Consider the following 17587-nt stretch of genomic DNA (forward strand, 5'->3'; position numbering starts at 1 on the left):
GGCCTTGAACGTACTCGTTGTCATTTCAATTCTAAGTTGTTACGTTATTTGTAAAAATGTGAATTTGAAAATGAACTCACCGCCCCTCTGAGCCCTTCCAACGCACCCCAAATTTAAAAGTTGAGCTCACCGCCCTCCTAGAAGCTCTCAACGCCCCCAAGGGGGCGGTAGGGACCACTTTGAAAACCACTGCTGTACTGCATCCAAAGATGACATCTTGCGACAACGGAGAGAACTAAATTCTCACGACTGGGCTTGGAGATTTAGTGGCGCACATTGCGTTGTTTACTTTTGCCTTCCGTAATAAATATAAGTTTATACAATTATATGCTGGCGTTTCGATTGGTACTCCTTAGGACCATTCCGGAGTGGATGGATCCTCAAGGGATACATGGAAGGTTATACTACATGTTCCTTAAAGCCAAAAAAGGTTTTGAGCTACCAAAAAATCCGTTCGTCATTGCAAGGTCGATCGAGCAGTACGCGGGACAAATAGAAAGTACATTGTGAAGAGTAAAGAATGATACGTCTTAAAAATTCGCAGCAAGGATCACGCCCGGAAAATTTTCACCATGACTACACCAATCGATGGCACGCAAATCGAATTAGGTCGCCATCCGGAATTAAGCAGCCGAAAATTTGTGGTACGATGCCACGAGGTCGCAGGTATGTCTGAGGAAGAACTTCTGAAAGAGCTGTCGCCGCAAAAAAATATACATGTGAAAAGGATAATGAAAAAAACATCTTCTGGACTGTCACGTCTTTACTATCCCCAACCATTAATATGTCGTCATTGTTCGAAGTATGGAAATCCGAAAACAAATGTTTGACAGAAAAGGTGTGCATAGTTTGCTCTAGTATCCACAGTAGCGAAACATGTACGACCAAATCCAAGTTTTGCGCTAACTGCAAAGGAAACCATTCTCCGCTCGACAGAAACTGCCCAGTATACACGTATGAGACTGCTGTTCTGAAAGTCAAAACCGAAAAGAACATAACACTGGAAGCCGCTCGTAGATTAGTAGAAACGCACCACCAAAGTATCACCAGCTATGCAGAAATTGTAAAGAACCACAACGAAGTATTCATGCAGCAGAAGAAGAAACAGCAACCGAAAAAGTACATCGCACCGACCGAACCAAAGCAACAGAAGGACCAACAACAGCAACAACAAATCCAAAAACGAAATCATCACTCGACCGAAAGCATCACACCAACTACAACAGTACACTTGATTGTTTCACCGCCCCGCAAGAGATCAACCCCTCAAACTTCGCCAATCGCCTCTGACCAATATCAAAACGATACACTTATCAATTCCGAGACTCGGAAATTGATCAAAGCAACAAATCGTGTTCCTTCCCCAAGCCCTTCCTCCTCATCCCAAAACCTACTCCAACCTCCCCTTAATTCTAAAATGAAATTTGACCCTCGGCACAAGAATACTTGTAAAAAGTGAATTGCCTTAATAAATTTTAGTATAAAAAAAAACTACAACAAAAAGATACTGCAGTGGTATCGGGACAACGGGGTGGATTTTGTCGAAAAGGACATAAACCCACCTAACTGCCCTCAATTTCGCCCTATCGAAAATTGTTGGCAATTGTCAAGCAGAAGATGAAGGAGAATGGTAGGACGACTCGGGATGCAATATAAAGGGTGATACGGTAAAAATTTGGTCAAGAGAAAACGCGTGTAAATCGGTGAAATCGTTTGTTTAAAAAATCAAATTAAATTTATTTTTCAAGTTTAATTAGTACTAGCTGACCCGTTGTGCTTTGCTACACCTTCCGAAAATAAATGTAATTTGTAAAAAAATATTCAAGTTTAGATTTTAGAGAGCATTTGGTTCATACTTCAGAACCAACAACTTTGAAATGAGAGCTGCAGCTGCAGTTCTGAATTGCAATTCAAATATGGTATATATTATTTACTGAAACTTGATCTATAAACTCGTGTATCAAGATCTGAAATTTGTACTCTGTACCCAAAAAAAACGTTTTGAAATATGCTTCCTTCTTTGAAAAGCTCTTTATTTTAAATTTACATAGGAGCTCCCCCTTCTTTTCCAATTTTGTCCCCCACCGCTTGAAGAAAGTACGCTGATTTATTTGACTGGAGTTTACATAAATTTCCAATTGAAAGAAAAAGATTCGCATATTGGAATTTATTGCAAATTTTACTTTATGGAATAGAATTTTTAAAACCGATGAATAGCGTGAATCGAGACAGTTTTTTGAGTATATTCCTAATATTCTGTATTATGAGCACTTCCAGCTCCTGATAAGCTTTAGATGGGGTATTTTTTGGAGATGAAAAAATAAGCTAAAGAAATTTAAAAAAAAAACAATGAAAAAGATTTTTAATAATCATTTTCAAACAGCTTTTTTCACCATCCTCGCCTAAGAAGCAGTTTGAATATCTATCCTTTTTGCGCCAAAATTATGTTAAAAAATGTTTCGCCATATTCCAAACTCGTGAACATGAGACATTATAGCTTGAAGTTTTCCCAAACAGCACTTATCATGGTTATGAAAACTATATTAAATTAGTTATGTTTTTAATACAGTGCAAATTCTCTTTTTTCTAAAATAAATTTACTACGGCAAAAAATATAAATATTTAAAAAAATATCAGTTGCATCACTAAATAAGTTCTCAGCGTTTTTATTATTTTCTATTTGAAAGTCAAATATTCAAAAATGTTGGCAAAAACTAATTTCTAAGTTTACATTTGTCCCGTATATTGGGGCAAGTGTCAATGCTAAGCTTATTTTCAGATGCGTCAGAGTAATGGCTTTAAAATGGATTTAATACGTTTTCCTGTTTTTTGTGCTATCAAATTTCACTGATATATCTGCAGTATTCCTGTAGTATAAATTTATGTTTATTACTCCACTTTTAACGAATGCTGTTCAAAAAGAATGACCTTCATTAACAAAGACATTTAAGAATTTTCAATATCCGCTTCGGTTTTAACATTCGGAATACCCCTTCTGGTCTTTCCAACTTATTGAATCATTTTGAAGATGAATTTCTTAAAAGTTCGACGTCTGCCCTTGCCCCACCGTGTAAGTTGACAGGAGGGAATATTGTTTTTAACACTTTAAGGGTATACAAAAATTTCTTGAATATCAGTTCTAAAGTCTCGCTTTTCAAAAACGTAGCGGATCAAAAGTCTCTTTTATGCAGCCATGTAACACAAAAACACTTTTCATGTTAAGTACGTACTTGAATTTGTATGTAAGCAAAAAGTGCGATAGGTTTTCAGAGTTATTTAAAATAAAAAGCTCCCATTTTCATGTCTAAATTCGTTTCAGTTGTTAATTTGGGCCGAAGTAACAATTTCTAGAAGAAATTATAACTTTTTATTTTTAAACAGAAAAAGTTGAACGTTTGAACATGTTCTAATGTTCCTAGAATGAAAAGTCGAATGCTACCTACATTAACACGAACTAAATATGGAAGTATTTTTGCAAATCTTTCAATTGGTTTTGATTCGATTGATAAAATACCAATTCGTGTCACATCTAGGCGTCATTTATTACCACGTGCAATTAAGCAAGAAAAAAAACACATCTAGGTTGCATATCGCCCCCACTTGCATAAGAAACATAGGTACTTGGTTGAGAAACAGGCGCCTTATTGTTAAATTTTTCCAGCGATCAATGAACAGTAGGTATGCTTTAGTTACTATCAACTTGCGACGACGACGTGTGCTTGACCATAGAGACGAAAAACAAACCCCTCACACAAAAGAAAATCTCTTAAAATGGATGCCATGGCTTTTCAATTTCAGATTTTGACAAAAAAAAATGTAGGCATATGTTGTATTCGATCGGCAAAATGTCAATCTGGGTCTCATCTAGGCGTCATCCATAACCATGTGCTGTAGAATTGAGCTAGGAATCAAGTAGAAAAAAAATCACATCAAGGCTTCATATCGCCACCCCTTGCATTGAAAATATTCTTGGTTGAGAAATACGCGCCAAAATATTCCCACTGATCAGTATGCTATGCCATGGTTACTATCCTTTTGCGACGCTGGCTCGACGCCTTGACCTTGGAGACGAAAAACAAACCGCCCAAAGGAAGAAAAAATTTCGAGAAAATGGATGTCATGACTTTAATTTGTTTCGAAAAACTACAAATTTTGTATGGAAGCCCCCCCTCTCTTAAGTCGGATGGAGTTTTGACTTTTACAGAAACCATCCCCGGCCTCAAAAACCCTCAGATGCCAATTTTGACGATGATCTGTTCAGTAGTTTCCGAGTCTATAGGGAACAGACAGACAGACAAACATTCATTTTTATATATATAGAATAAAATTCAGGAAAAGTATTCAGTTAGGCTTCCGCTTTTCCAAATCCGAATTGCCGGGCCTTACGCTTAACCCCTGTCATCAGATTTTGTACAGCCACCTTGTCCACCTTCTTCGCCGCAGAAAGCCAGTTTGCCCTGAACTGCTGTTCGTCCTTAGCAGTTTTTTTTTGGTCTTCTTTAGGTTCCACTTGACAATAGCCCAGTATTTCTCAATTGAGCAGAGCTCTGGCGTGTTGGGAGGGTTCTTGTCCTTGAGAATCACCTGCACGTTGTTGGCGGCGTACCACTTCATGGCCTTTTTACCGCAATGGCAAGATGCCAAATCCGGCCAAAACAGTACGGAACAACCGTGTTTCTTCAGGAAAGGCAGCAGACGTTTATTCAAACACTCTTTCACGTAAATTTCTTTGTTGACAGTCCCGGAAGCTATGAAAATTCTGCTTTGTAAGCCACAGCGTCTCAGCGGCTTCCGGTTTTCGATTTCCCCCCGATCCAGACTTCCTGGCTGTCGACAAACGTTCCCCAACACTTTAATTACATTTGTAACGGTTGATTTGGCAACTTTTTGCGATTTTGCCAGCTTTGCGTGCTAGCTTGGATTTTAGCGATGCGCGAGCAAAATTTTGATACGCTGCTCTTCTTCCTTGGACGGCATTTTGACAACTGAAGAGTGAATTCCAAAATCAAAATAGGAGCAACATTCTACACACACACACACACCTTCAAAATGAGGGGTGTTCAGGTTTTTTAAATGTAAAATTGAAAGAAATACGTCAAGTTGGTATTGACCAAATTTTGACCGTGTCGCCCTTTAAAGGACAAACAAACAAACAAATGGAAATTTCTTTAAGCTTAGATGCAATAAATAAACGTCTTCTGTTTTGAGAAATTATCTTTAATAGGTACGAGAATTTTATAGACTTCAAGAGTTTTACGAGTGATGTTGTACGAACAAGACGTTTTAACGTAAAAAAGCGTTTGAAGGAAAAATGACTTTCAAATTAACTTGTCAAATCGAGATATTGAAAAACTTAGAAAGAGTTGGATTGAGTTGAGGTTGAGGTCCATACTTTGAAAAATCAATATTACTTATTGATATAACTAGAGTTCGATGGAAAAAAAATACTTATTTAAATGTCAAAAGCTTTTGAACGCTACTTCAGTTTTCGCATTAACCTTCGTCGGGTGCGGTCGCATTTCCCTCGCTGGGCCGATTTCGTAAATGTTACGTGGAGAATGTGATGGATTTTAACCAGAATCGTGCGGAAAGGATTCGATATTGTTGAATTGTGAAAGCGACGTTAAATAAAAGTGATGAATTTGGTGTTTTGTCCACAATGAGATTTGCTAAAAGTTAATCTGTTGCAGCAAAGGAACCCTCGAAAAACTGGTTTTGATACTTGTGGAGGGGCTTTTAAATCTCAAAAAGTGATGTTATCTTGTTGAAAATGATTTTTCAGTGTGATGCGCTGATATATTTGTCTGCAAGGCGATGGTTTCAATGTTTATATCTGTTTTGAGTGTCTGCCAGTTGGCTTTTAATAAAATTTGGTGTTAAGATTTGTGCCTAGTGAAAATTGCCAAAGAATTATGGGGTGCATCATTTAGTTTTTCCTCCTCGACGTGTTAATGCATGAGCAAAATCCACCGGCTTGCTGCGATTGATCGCAATGAATTTTGGTGACAACTACTAAGAAGAAGTGTCCAATGTGGCGAAGAAGAAAGAGTATGTTATAAGCAGGGCTATGATTGATAAATGCGTGGGAGAGCGGGCTTTGAGCAAGTCTGGCCTAGCGCGCCTTAGCGGGGCCATTAAAAACTCTAATTAATCAAATAAAGTGATGATGTGCTACCTTGGTTTAAATATCAACTGAGCATAAAGGTCAGGTGGAAGATTGGTGCAAAAAAATTTATTTAGGGCGGGTGGAGTTAAAATACGGTTGCGTCGATAGAAGAATCAATCATAATTTTCAGTTCATTTTACCCTGGGTGAAGCTGAGTCTAGCTAGCTGATAGAAAACCGGTAAGGAAATTCCATATAGATATATACCATCCTTCTCTTACCCGTCGCTATTCCACGACTCATGTATGTATACATTTCCACAGGTGCTAGTGAGATGCTGATACCATAGGATTTTATACATAATTCAAATTTATTTCTCCTCTTCCTTTCCTCTAACCACTCTCTCGTAGTTTTCACTAATAGGTTAATTCATTCATATCAAGTAGGCGACGATTGTGCTTTCCAGATTGCTGCAACGCTGAGGGTCTACGTGCATGTTGTTCGGGTGACCCAAGACATGACTCAAATTTATCCAACAAAATGGGGGAACAGCTATACGTTGCCAAGGTTACGTGGCTAACTTACTATTACGGCAAAAGCATTTTAATTCATTCGCTCCTCGTCTTCCCCGTTTCTTTCGTCTGAGGGATGAATGAATCTCTGATTTGAAATATTTCTCCATTGAAATAATTCAAAACCGTAAAGTATTGCAACTGAGAACCAATTCTTAATTTTAGTCATTTCGTCTTATCATTTGAAAAAAAATACAAGAATTTAACCTTTATTTTTTCAAAAGGGATGGAACCAACAAAAAGTTTATAAATAGCTATCTCTAAGAGCCATTCCAATAATATTTTTCTTAAATATGGAGCATAACAATCATGTTTTTTATAAAACTTAAATTTATATGCTTTTCGCCCAATTGCAAAATAAAAAAAAACTATCCTGGAATGTAAAATTTGAACACTTGACGATTAATTCTAGACCATAATGGGCTTTTCAGGATACGGTGGCGAGTTTCGTGTCGTGGCCAGAAGGGCAACATGCGATGCGACTTAGATGACAATATGGTGCAACCATTACCTAATATGGAATAGGTTGTAAGTGTCAAAGGGAATAGTTTTTAAATTAATGTGTTGATGGAAATAAATATGGTTAAGGTGATTAAGGTCGGCTACAGCTAAAGGTAAGCTTAGTGTGTCTTGAGGTAAGTTGGGTATAAAGGTGAGATTATTCTGTTGTATAATTATTTCATTTATTGATAATATCATATATGAACGTTCAATCAGTTGCCAGCTGGGCAGGTATCTACACGCATGCGGAATACCTGTCGTAGATTCATAACACTGAGAATGTTACGAATTTTATACGGTTGCGAAACTGTTTGCTCGTTCTACAAATAAGACATACACATACACATACACGAAATACATTCATTACATGACAGTTCACACGAAGCCATGGTGTCGGGTATGTGGTAATTTGCATTGAAGATTGGCCGAACTTATAATCTAAAGAATGCAATTTAGCGCATACGTTGGCGAAACTGCGGTGAATCCGTGCACCCATGGTGGATTATCTACATACATACATACATACATACGAGAATTTTATAGACTTCAAAGTTCTCTGCTTTCAGAACATGTGTTCGCAATTATACTTATATCTGATTCGAGATCATGATTAGCAATAATAAGAACTTTCAAACGTTTTAGCTGCTCCAAATCTTTGAAATGTTTATTGGCACAAGTTTCACAAAGATAGTTTTTCCATATAGAATTGCAAAACATTGATTGCCGTTAAAGAGCTTTAGCAGCCAACACAGTGAGGGCATACGTATTGCTCAAAAAAGGCCATTAATTTTTTGACCACCCCTCATTGATTGGGTATCGATTACTTGGAGCAAAAAAGCAGCATTAAATTAATCAAGAATAAAAGCAATTAGCCGTTTTTCCCACCATTTGACGCGGCCCGGTATTGCACTGAACCATTTTTTCCACCAGTCAGTGAAACATTAATGCGTAGCGCCTCTCCGATCAATGGGAGGTACATTTACTGAATAGGAGCTTAGTGATCCAGCTAAGTTGAACTGTAACTGCAACAACGACACTGATCGCGTGCCATCAATCGAACGGAATGGCGGCAAAACGGTGGATTCCTCAAGGCCAGCACCAGGCAAAAAGTGTTGGAATCCCCGGTAGTCTCTTGTGACAAAGTATGTTAGATAGTATTTAGGTAGGTACCTACTAACTCCACGATACGAACAATAACTAAACGACGACGCGTCGGGGGGAGTAAGAGATCACATGGATGGAAAACCGAATCGATCTTGGCGCGTTTTGATTGTTCGGTTGATGGTTTGGTGGGATGAATGAAGGGAGGGTGGCTGGCTGGCTGGCTGGCTGAGGTCTTTCGTTGGGCCACCAATGTTGGGTGATCTCGGAATCGCTGGGTCTGGGAGTCTTCTTTCAGGAAAGTGAAGGCGCCAAATGTTGGTAGCTTAGCCATTCGAGATCGTTGTTGTCGCCGTATAAATATTCTACGGTAGTTTGTATACAGCGTCAGTTGGTTTGTAGCGCTCATTATAGCGGTTTGTGAAGTTCCAAGAATTTTAGTCTCAGGAGATCCAAAATGTTCAAGGTGCGTGCGTGGGTGCGATTGCGTGAATCAAACTTGAAGAAAACCCGTTCCATTTCGGAAAAGTGCAAAAGTTTAATGTGGTCTCTTGTTATTCCTTCCCCGTGTAGATAATTGCTTTGGTTGCCTGTTTGGCGGTTTTCGTTTCGGCCGAATACTATCTGGCTGATCACCACCACCACGATGATCACCACGTAGATTACCACGCTCATCCCAAGTACAAGTTCGAATACGGCGTCAAGGATGCCCACACGGGAGATCACAAGAGCCAGTGGGAACACCGGGATGGGGATATTGTGGTGGGAACTTACACCTTAGACGAGGCCGACGGAACTCATCGGATTGTGACCTACAACTCGGACGATCATCATGGATTCCAGGCTCACGTGCAGCGGGTGGGACATGCCCATCATCCGCACGGCGAGAGCTGGAGTAACATCGAACAGCATCACTAGGAAATGTTTTAAGTGTTATCATACTTATTCGAATCATTTGTTGTTAAGTGCGCCCAAGTGTGCGAAAATGCCAAAAAATTTTGCGAATAAAAGGTTCCTCGCGAGATGAAATTGAAATCCAACGGGTGTTTTTAATTTTTGATCCGTAGCAGCTTAAACATGCAGTCAAAGACAAAGTGTTTCAAGTTAAATACCAAATGGGTACAATGAACTGTTTTTTTAACGATAATATGGAATGTGCCATCCTTTCAAGTTTTGTGAGAGTTCGAATTACATCTTGTGCTAATCTGTATTATATTTTACAGTATGAGACAACGTCACCTAAGTCAAAACTCGACTAGTATTCTATGTAGTCTTAGATTAAATTAAATAGGCGCTAGAGAAGCATAAGATGTGGGTTTGAATAAAATTGGGCAAAAGTTCCAAGTATCAATTTAAGTTTTATGCCAACCATTACAGCTCATTGAAGAATATTTCCTAAAGCTACTTATAAAATTAGCTAAAGCGTATTCTATGCTTAAGCACAACTACTTTAAAGCAAACATATGGACTAGAGTGTCCATTTCCTAGCCATTTTCCCCTTCCCGGGAATCGGGAAATCTGATGGCCTGTTTCCTGGGAATTCCAGGGATCCCAGGAAATATTCAAAAACATGAAAAAATATGCACTTTGATTGATATAGCTTATCGAACCTTTCGTGTATACAAGCCCATAATTGGTTCAAAATGTAGATACTCTTTTTAATGTTTTTTAATAGAGTGTCCATTTCCCGGCCATTTTCTCGAACCCAGAAATCGGAAAATCTGGTGACTTGTTTCCCGGGAATTCCCGGGATCCCGGGAAATATTTAAAAACATGTAAAATGTATGCACTTCGATTGAAATATAGCTTCTCTTCGTACATACCAGCCCACAACTTGTTCAAAATGTCCTCTTCATAATGTTTTTTAAAATCATTTTTAATCAAATAAATCAAACTGTTCTCGGCAATGATAAATTAAAAACTGTCAAACAATCTATAAAATAGCCTGAATAAGTCAAACAAAGAATTTATTTTTGCAAATAGGGGTTAATATAAAAAATATCTTATCTACATATTTTCTCTTCATATGAAAAAAAAAACGATGTGTTCTCCGTTTTTAAGTTTTGAAATACATCTGGCTGTCAAAGCCAGAGGGAAACAAGTGCATAAATGTTACTTTCTAGAAAACACAATCAGCCTACCTGCAGCACAATTTTTCATATATTTATTGAAGGTTTGTGGGTTTTCGTTCAATGAAAACGGTGTGGAAATACATATGGATAATCTTTTGAAACTTATCTATTTGAATAAAAAAAGTTGCACCAAATGGCTGCAAAATGTCTACGACCACAGGAATTAGCATATTCTCAATGAGTTTGGTATGACTACATTTTCAAAAAGAACAATAAAAATGGTTCCAGAGAAATAATTACACACTTGTCGGGAATTCCCGGGAATAAAACTATGATTCCTGGGAATCGGGAATTCCCGAATTTTTGAAATTCCCCGGGGTTCCCGACCGGGAAATCCCTGGACGGACACTCTATTTTTTAAACTTATTTTTATTCAAAAAAATCAAAAAGTTTTCAACATTGATAAATTAAAAACAGTCAAACGAACTATCTTGAACAGGTCAAATGAAGAATTTATTCATGCAACTTGAGGTTTAAAAAAATTATCATTTTATATGTTTAATAAATCCAACTTTTTATCGTTTTGCAGAATACTTAACATAATTGTTCTTGATATGAAAAAAATAAATAAAATTAATTCTTCATTTTTAAAATTTAAAATTCATCTGACTTTCAAAACCAGACAATCTTCCTACCTGCTGCGCGATGTTTTGTAAATTTTTCGAAGTTTTATGGGTTTTGTTCAATGAAAACGGTGTGCAAATAAATTTAATTTTTTGAAACTTATCTATTTGAATAAAAGAATTGCATCATATGGCTCCAAAATGCCTATTGCCACAGGAATCGGCAAAATTCTCTCAATGGCGTTTGTATGGCTACATGTTTAAAAAGAACAATAAGAATGGTTCCAAAGGCAGTCAGGTTTTCTAGAAAAAAAATTTCATACATGTTGGGAATTCCCGGGAACGAAACTATGATTCCCGGGATTCGGGAATCTCCGAATTTTTAAAATTCCTGGGAATTTCCGACCGGGAAATCGCGGGACGACCACTCTAATATGGACTAGTTGGCCCTGTTCTGTTAAGGGGGCATCCATATATTACGTAACGCTCCTAGGGAGGGGGGGAGGGAGTAAGCCCTTTCGTTACGAATTGTGACATAGGGGAGGGGGGAAGGTATGCTCATCGTTACGTAACGATTTCTTCCTTAAAAATAACAGTTTCATCGCAGCTATTTTGATGTAATGCAATTTTAGCAGAATGATAAGCAAACCAGAATCAGCTGGAAACTGGATTGAAACCTTTCCTTTTTAAAGATTCTGAGACAGATTCCTTAAAATGTGTATTGAATATCTGTGAAGTAACCGTTGGAAAACCCAATATTGGGTATAATTATCCCCAAGAATTCAGTTAAACCTAAAGACGGAAATTTTACTATTCATTCTCAATTGATTTAAAAAATGCAATTTTGATTATTCCGACGAATATTACTAAGTGGAGTATATTTTGCGTACCTAGTTATGCTCTTTGAACAAAATAAAGTAAAAAAGGTGGATCATCAGTTAACAAGTACAGAGCAACTCGTAATAAGACATTCAATTTATTTAATCAGAGAATTATCATCAATGAGTACTAAGAAACGATTCTGATCGATATTAATTCCGTTTCATAGAACGTTAAAAAATTGAGGTTAAAATCATTTTTTGACCTTCTAAAATCAGAATTTAAAAACATGAGGAAATCGGTGGAGGAGGGGGAGGGGGGGGGGGTAGTTATCAGCGTTACGTAATTTTCATAGGGGGGTACGTCGAAGCGTTATAATTTGTGACATACGGGGGGGGAGGGGATCAAAAAAGTGCATTTTTTGCGTTACGTAATTTATGGATGCAGCCTAACGTCTTTGAAGCTTATTCTATAAGTTATAATAAGACTTCCCACAGAATAGAACCCTTCATAGCTCTCTTAAGACTACACACAGCTCTTTTAAAACTACTTCATGGAATCTGATAGGAATTTTACCGTGGGAGTTTTCTGTTCCGTGTTTTTTTTCTTGTGTTATCACTTACTCTCCCAAGCATTTGGTGATTGGTGATGATTGCATTGAAATTATTTTAAAAATATTTTCATTTTCGATTTCTATATATCTTAGCATGAACTTTTCTGCAACCTCAGATTTCTGGTGAAATATATACGAAACTAGCTGACCCGGTAAACTCCGTTTTACCTTTTACCTTTGACCTTTTACCTCAATCGTGAGTCAGTTTTTAAGAAAATAGTTTTAAAGTTGATCGAGTTGTGTCCCATTTCATGTTGATTTCATAAAAAGTGAGATTCTTGAAACTATTACACAAATCATCTCTGACCCAAAAAACCCTCGGATACTAAATTTTACTTCATTTCGATCGACCGTTTATACGTGATGGTGTTACAAAGAAAATGCCTCCTTTTTGCCTTTCTAACAGAAAGGTTTGGTTATCGGTCGATTTGAGAGATCATTAATTATGGGTCTTAGACATACCTTTATAGGTACCTATCGACTCAGCTCGACGAGTTCTGTTGATGTCCGTGGATTTGTATGTGCCATTTTAAAAATGTCTAGAACGTTTTTGCGAAACTGGGCTGCACAATTAAAATGATTTTAGTCTCAAAAGAATGCATTTTTTTTTCTACACAACCCTTTCAAAAACGGGAAAAAAACAAAATAGTTGAAACCGTTTTCTTTACCAAATACATATCATACTTATTATGGCATAAAAAAAAGTTGCTAGTGGCGCCTCGAAGCAGCAGCACCAGCAATCATTTATAAATTGAAGATAATCAAAATAAAAAAATAATATTTTTATTAACTCGAGAATTGAACCAAAACCCTTCAGATCCCAAGTTGCAAGCGCTATCCAATAAACCATCGGCACGCTTGATTGAAAGCGGCTCAAACTCAAATAGCTAAAAGGCATTACTAAGACGCACCGTGGTCTGGGCAGTTTCTCAGTCTGCTGGGGCAAATACGGCAACAGTGTTTATATCTTACACTTCTTGCTTTTCAATGCAGCAAATGGCGGATGGGCGTTTCCTTCAGAGTCCGCCATGCCTATAGACATTATAATTTCATTTATGAAATTATAGTGTCTAAAGCCATGCCGGGTGTCAACAAAATGCAGAGCCGTACAGGAAACTGCGTTGGGGGGGAATTTATATGAAGATCTTATGACCCTCGTTTTTTTTACTCGTGTTGAAGAATGAATTTATGTTTTTTTTTTCATTTCTACATACTCATACATAATTTAGATTCAATTTCAGATGCAGAATTCAGATTCAGTTTTCAAATTCAGGATACAGGTTTAGGAATCAGAATTCAGGATTCAAAATTCAGAATTCAAAATTCAGATTCAGAACTCATATTCAGATTCAGAATTTAGATTCAGAATTCAGATTCAGAATTCAGATTAAGAATTCAGATTCAGAATTCAGATTCAGAATTCAGATTCAGAATTCAGATTCAGAATTCAGATTCAGAATTCAGATTCAGAATTCAGATTCAGAATTCAGATTCAGAATTCAGATTCAGAATTCAGATTCAGAATTCAGATTCAGAATTCAGATTCAGAATTCAGATTCAGAATTCAGATTCAGAATTCAGATTCAGAATTCAGATTCAGAATTCAGATTCAGAATTCAGATTCAGAATTCAGATTCAGAATTCAGATTCAGAATTCAGATTCAGAATTCAGATTCAGAATTCAGATTCAGAATTCAGATTCAGAATTCAGATTCAGAATTCAGATTCAGAATTCAGATTCAGAATTCAGATTCAGAATTCAGATTCAGAATTCAGATTCGGAATTCAGATTCAGAATTCAGATTCAGAATTCAGATTCAGAATTCAGATTCAGAATTCAGATTCAGAATTCAGATTCAGATTCAGAATTCAGATTCAGAATTCAGATTCAGAATTCAGATTCAGAATTCAGATTCAGAATTCAGATTCAGAATTCAGATTCAGAATTCAGATTCAGAATTCAGATTCAGAATTCAGATTCAGAATTCAGAATCAGAATTCAGATTCAGAATTCAGATTCAGAATTCAGATTCAGAATTCAGAATCAGAATTCAGATTCAGAATTCAGATTCAGAATTTTTGTAAATTTATTTTCGGCATATCGGTGAAAAATTTAGATTCATGGAGAAAGAATATCAGAATTAAAAATTGATGAAGCTGGATGTTGCGAGGTAAAGTATGGTGTACGTTAATAAATTTTCCTTGCAAAAATGTTCTTTCGCTCTTTTCATCATCCGTAAAATTTCTCCTCACTTTATCAATTTTCAATTCTGGAATTGTTTCTCCAAGAATACCAATTTGCACAGTTTTTGATAAATTTGCGATGACTTAAAGATCATTACGCATGAAAACACGATTTTGTTTTGTGAAAACTTTTTTTCACAATTTTTCTGAAATTAAGTTTGCTGCATACTTTTAGGGGTAAAACCATACTATTAAAAGTTGTAAAATCCGAAATCATAAAAAAAAATTTGGATGAAAGAAATTTCAATGTTGAAAACCGTGTGATGCAAAACAATCAAAATGAGATTTACAAGATTAAGAATTCAGATTCAGAATTCAGATTCAGAATTCAGATTCAGAATTCAGATTCAGAATTCAGATTCAGAATTCAGATTCAGAATTCAGATTCAGAATTCAGATTCAGAATTCAGATTCAGAATTCAGATTCAGAATTCAGATTCAGAATTCAGATTCAGAATTCAGATTCAGAATTCAGATTCAGAATTCAGATTCAGAATTCAGATTCAGAATTCAGATCCAGAATTCAGATTCAGAATTCATATTCAGAATTCAGATTCAGAATTCAGATTCAGAATTCCGATTCAGAATTCAGATTCAGAATTCAGATTCAGAATTCAGATTCAGAATTCAGATTCAGAATTCAGATTCAGAATTCAGATTCAGAATTCAGATATGATGCTACAATGAAATGGGCAGAGAAAAATGGATTTTCAATTAATGCCAGGAAAAGTACGCTATTACACACATGTTCCGGTACCAAAGGTCGCCATCACTTTTTCAGAATGAAAATGCTCAAAGCAAACGGTGTGGAAATACCAAGGAAAAGAAGTACTCGAATATTAGGAATAAACATAAACCAAAATGGAAATGCCAATTCACACATCAAAACAGTTAAAGTTGATTGCGAAGCAAGGATTCGATTTCTTAAAGTTATTAGCAGATTTGGTAGTCGCGAAACTCTCTTAAAAATTGGATTTGCAACTGTAATAGCAAAATTATTTTATGGATGGGAATTTTTCGAGCCTCAAGAAATCCTCCAACTGAAAGCAACCTACAATAATATGCTAAGAACAGTATCAGGAGCTTTCTACACAACGCCAATAAAAGCTTTGTATGTAGAAAACGGAGTATTGCCATTCGAATTTCTCGCCGTGGAAAACTGGGCGAGAAAGGCCATCTGGATATCTGAAAGAGTCAACTACAATGAAAATTATATACTAAACAGAGCAAACTCCCTTCTTGAAAACCTCACCAACCACAAAATTCCCCCTATTCTAAAGCTCCACACAGAAAATGGTAAAGAATGGAAAAACGGCGCATTAAACATCGATTGGACCATTAAACGAGAATTTAAAACTGGAGGGAACAAAAAATTAGCTACATCACTTTTTGCAAATCTCAAAAACAATAAATACAATTCCATAACAGAATTGTTTACTGATGGTTCACTAGCCAATGGAAAAGTTGGTATTGGTATATTCAGTTCTATGGAGAGGAATATTTCAAAACAGTTACCAAACACGTTTTCTATATTCTCGGCGGAAGCAACAGCGATCAAATTGGCAATCCAGCAAGCAACCACACCTACAGTAATTTACACCGACTCGGCAAGTGTTTTAACAGCTCTTGAAAGCGGTGTGAAGCATCCAATAATTCAAAGCATTCAGAAACACAAATATTTGAAAAATGTTACGCTAGTATGGATTCCAAGTCACGTCGGCATCATTGGAAACGAGAAAGCGGATCAACTTGCCAATTTAGGACGAGATGAAGATATGCTATTGATGAACACGCCTAAAGCGGACGCGCTTAAATGGGTACGACATCAATTATGGAAAACACATGGAGTTAACTGGAGGAACGAACAGGATATCGCGTTAAGGGAAGTCAAATCGATAACGGGAAAATGGACTGACGTTGGAACAAGGAAGGAGCAGAAAATATTGACCAGGCTAAGAACTGGTCACACTATGATAACTCACCAACATATACTGGAAGGAAAAGAGACACCCATATGCTTAACTTGTGGAGTGATAATAACTGTGAAACATCTTCTTTTGGAATGCCGAAAATATTCAACAATAAGACAGAGTATATTACCGGAAGGAGGGCTAGAAGTGATACTGCAAAACAACAAAGAAAGTAAAGAAAAGCTGATAAGATTCCTAAAGATAAGTGAATTGTACAGTGAAATTTGATGAAAAATTGTAAAAATGTATTTTTGAAATCCGAGGGTGAAAACTTTAGGTTAATCCCTCTTTAAATAAACGATACAAAAAAAAAAAAAAAGAATTCAGATTCAGAATTCAGATTCAGAATTCAGATTCAGAATTCAGATTCAGAATTCAGATTCAGAATTTAGATTCAGAATTCAGATTCAGAATTCAGATTCAGAATTCAGATTCAGAATTCAGATTCAGAATTCAGATTCAGAATTCAGATTCAGAATTAAGATTCAGAATTCAGATTCAGAATTCAGAATTCAGATTCAGAATTCAGATTCAGAATTCAGATTCAGAACTCAGATTCAGAATTCAGATTCAGAATTCAGATTCAGAATTCAGATTCAGAATTCAGATTCAGAATTCAGATTCAGAATACAGATTTAGAATTCAAATTCAGAGTTCAGATTCAGAATTCAGATTGAGAATTCAGATTTAGAATTCTGATTAAGAATTTGGATTAAAGATCAACCTGGAATTTGAAATTGGAACTTATATTCAAATATTAGACTAAGTGTTGTAACTCAAAATTCAAACTTTAGAATCAGAATAAGATTTCAGATTTAGTTTACAGAATGAGATTAATCATTTAATAGTCATATTACTTTCCCCTCCTTTTGTGGGAATTTTTCCTCTATGCATGGTTGAGCTCTAAAAAAGGTATCATGCTAGGGCACGCGTCACGGCTATCCATCAATATTGTAGTTGGTTTTAC

General features: G+C 36.5%; 1 protein-coding gene across 1 annotated transcript; it reads left to right on the forward strand.

Annotated features, from left to right (window-relative positions):
- The first annotated feature begins 8607 nt into the window (after positions 1-8607).
- On the forward strand, positions 8608-9314 carry LOC129754097 (cuticle protein 19-like). The gene is made up of 2 exons (XM_055749965.1): positions 8608-8745; positions 8853-9314. The coding sequence occupies exons 1-2, from the start codon at positions 8737-8739 to the stop codon at positions 9195-9197; spliced, it is 354 nt and encodes a 117-aa protein (XP_055605940.1). The 5' UTR covers positions 8608-8736; the 3' UTR covers positions 9198-9314.
- Positions 9315-17587: the final 8273 nt, after the last annotated feature.

Source organism: Uranotaenia lowii, chromosome 3 (assembly GCF_029784155.1).
Source record: "Uranotaenia lowii strain MFRU-FL chromosome 3, ASM2978415v1, whole genome shotgun sequence".
In the NCBI taxonomy this organism is placed as follows: Eukaryota; Metazoa; Arthropoda; class Insecta; order Diptera; family Culicidae; genus Uranotaenia; species Uranotaenia lowii.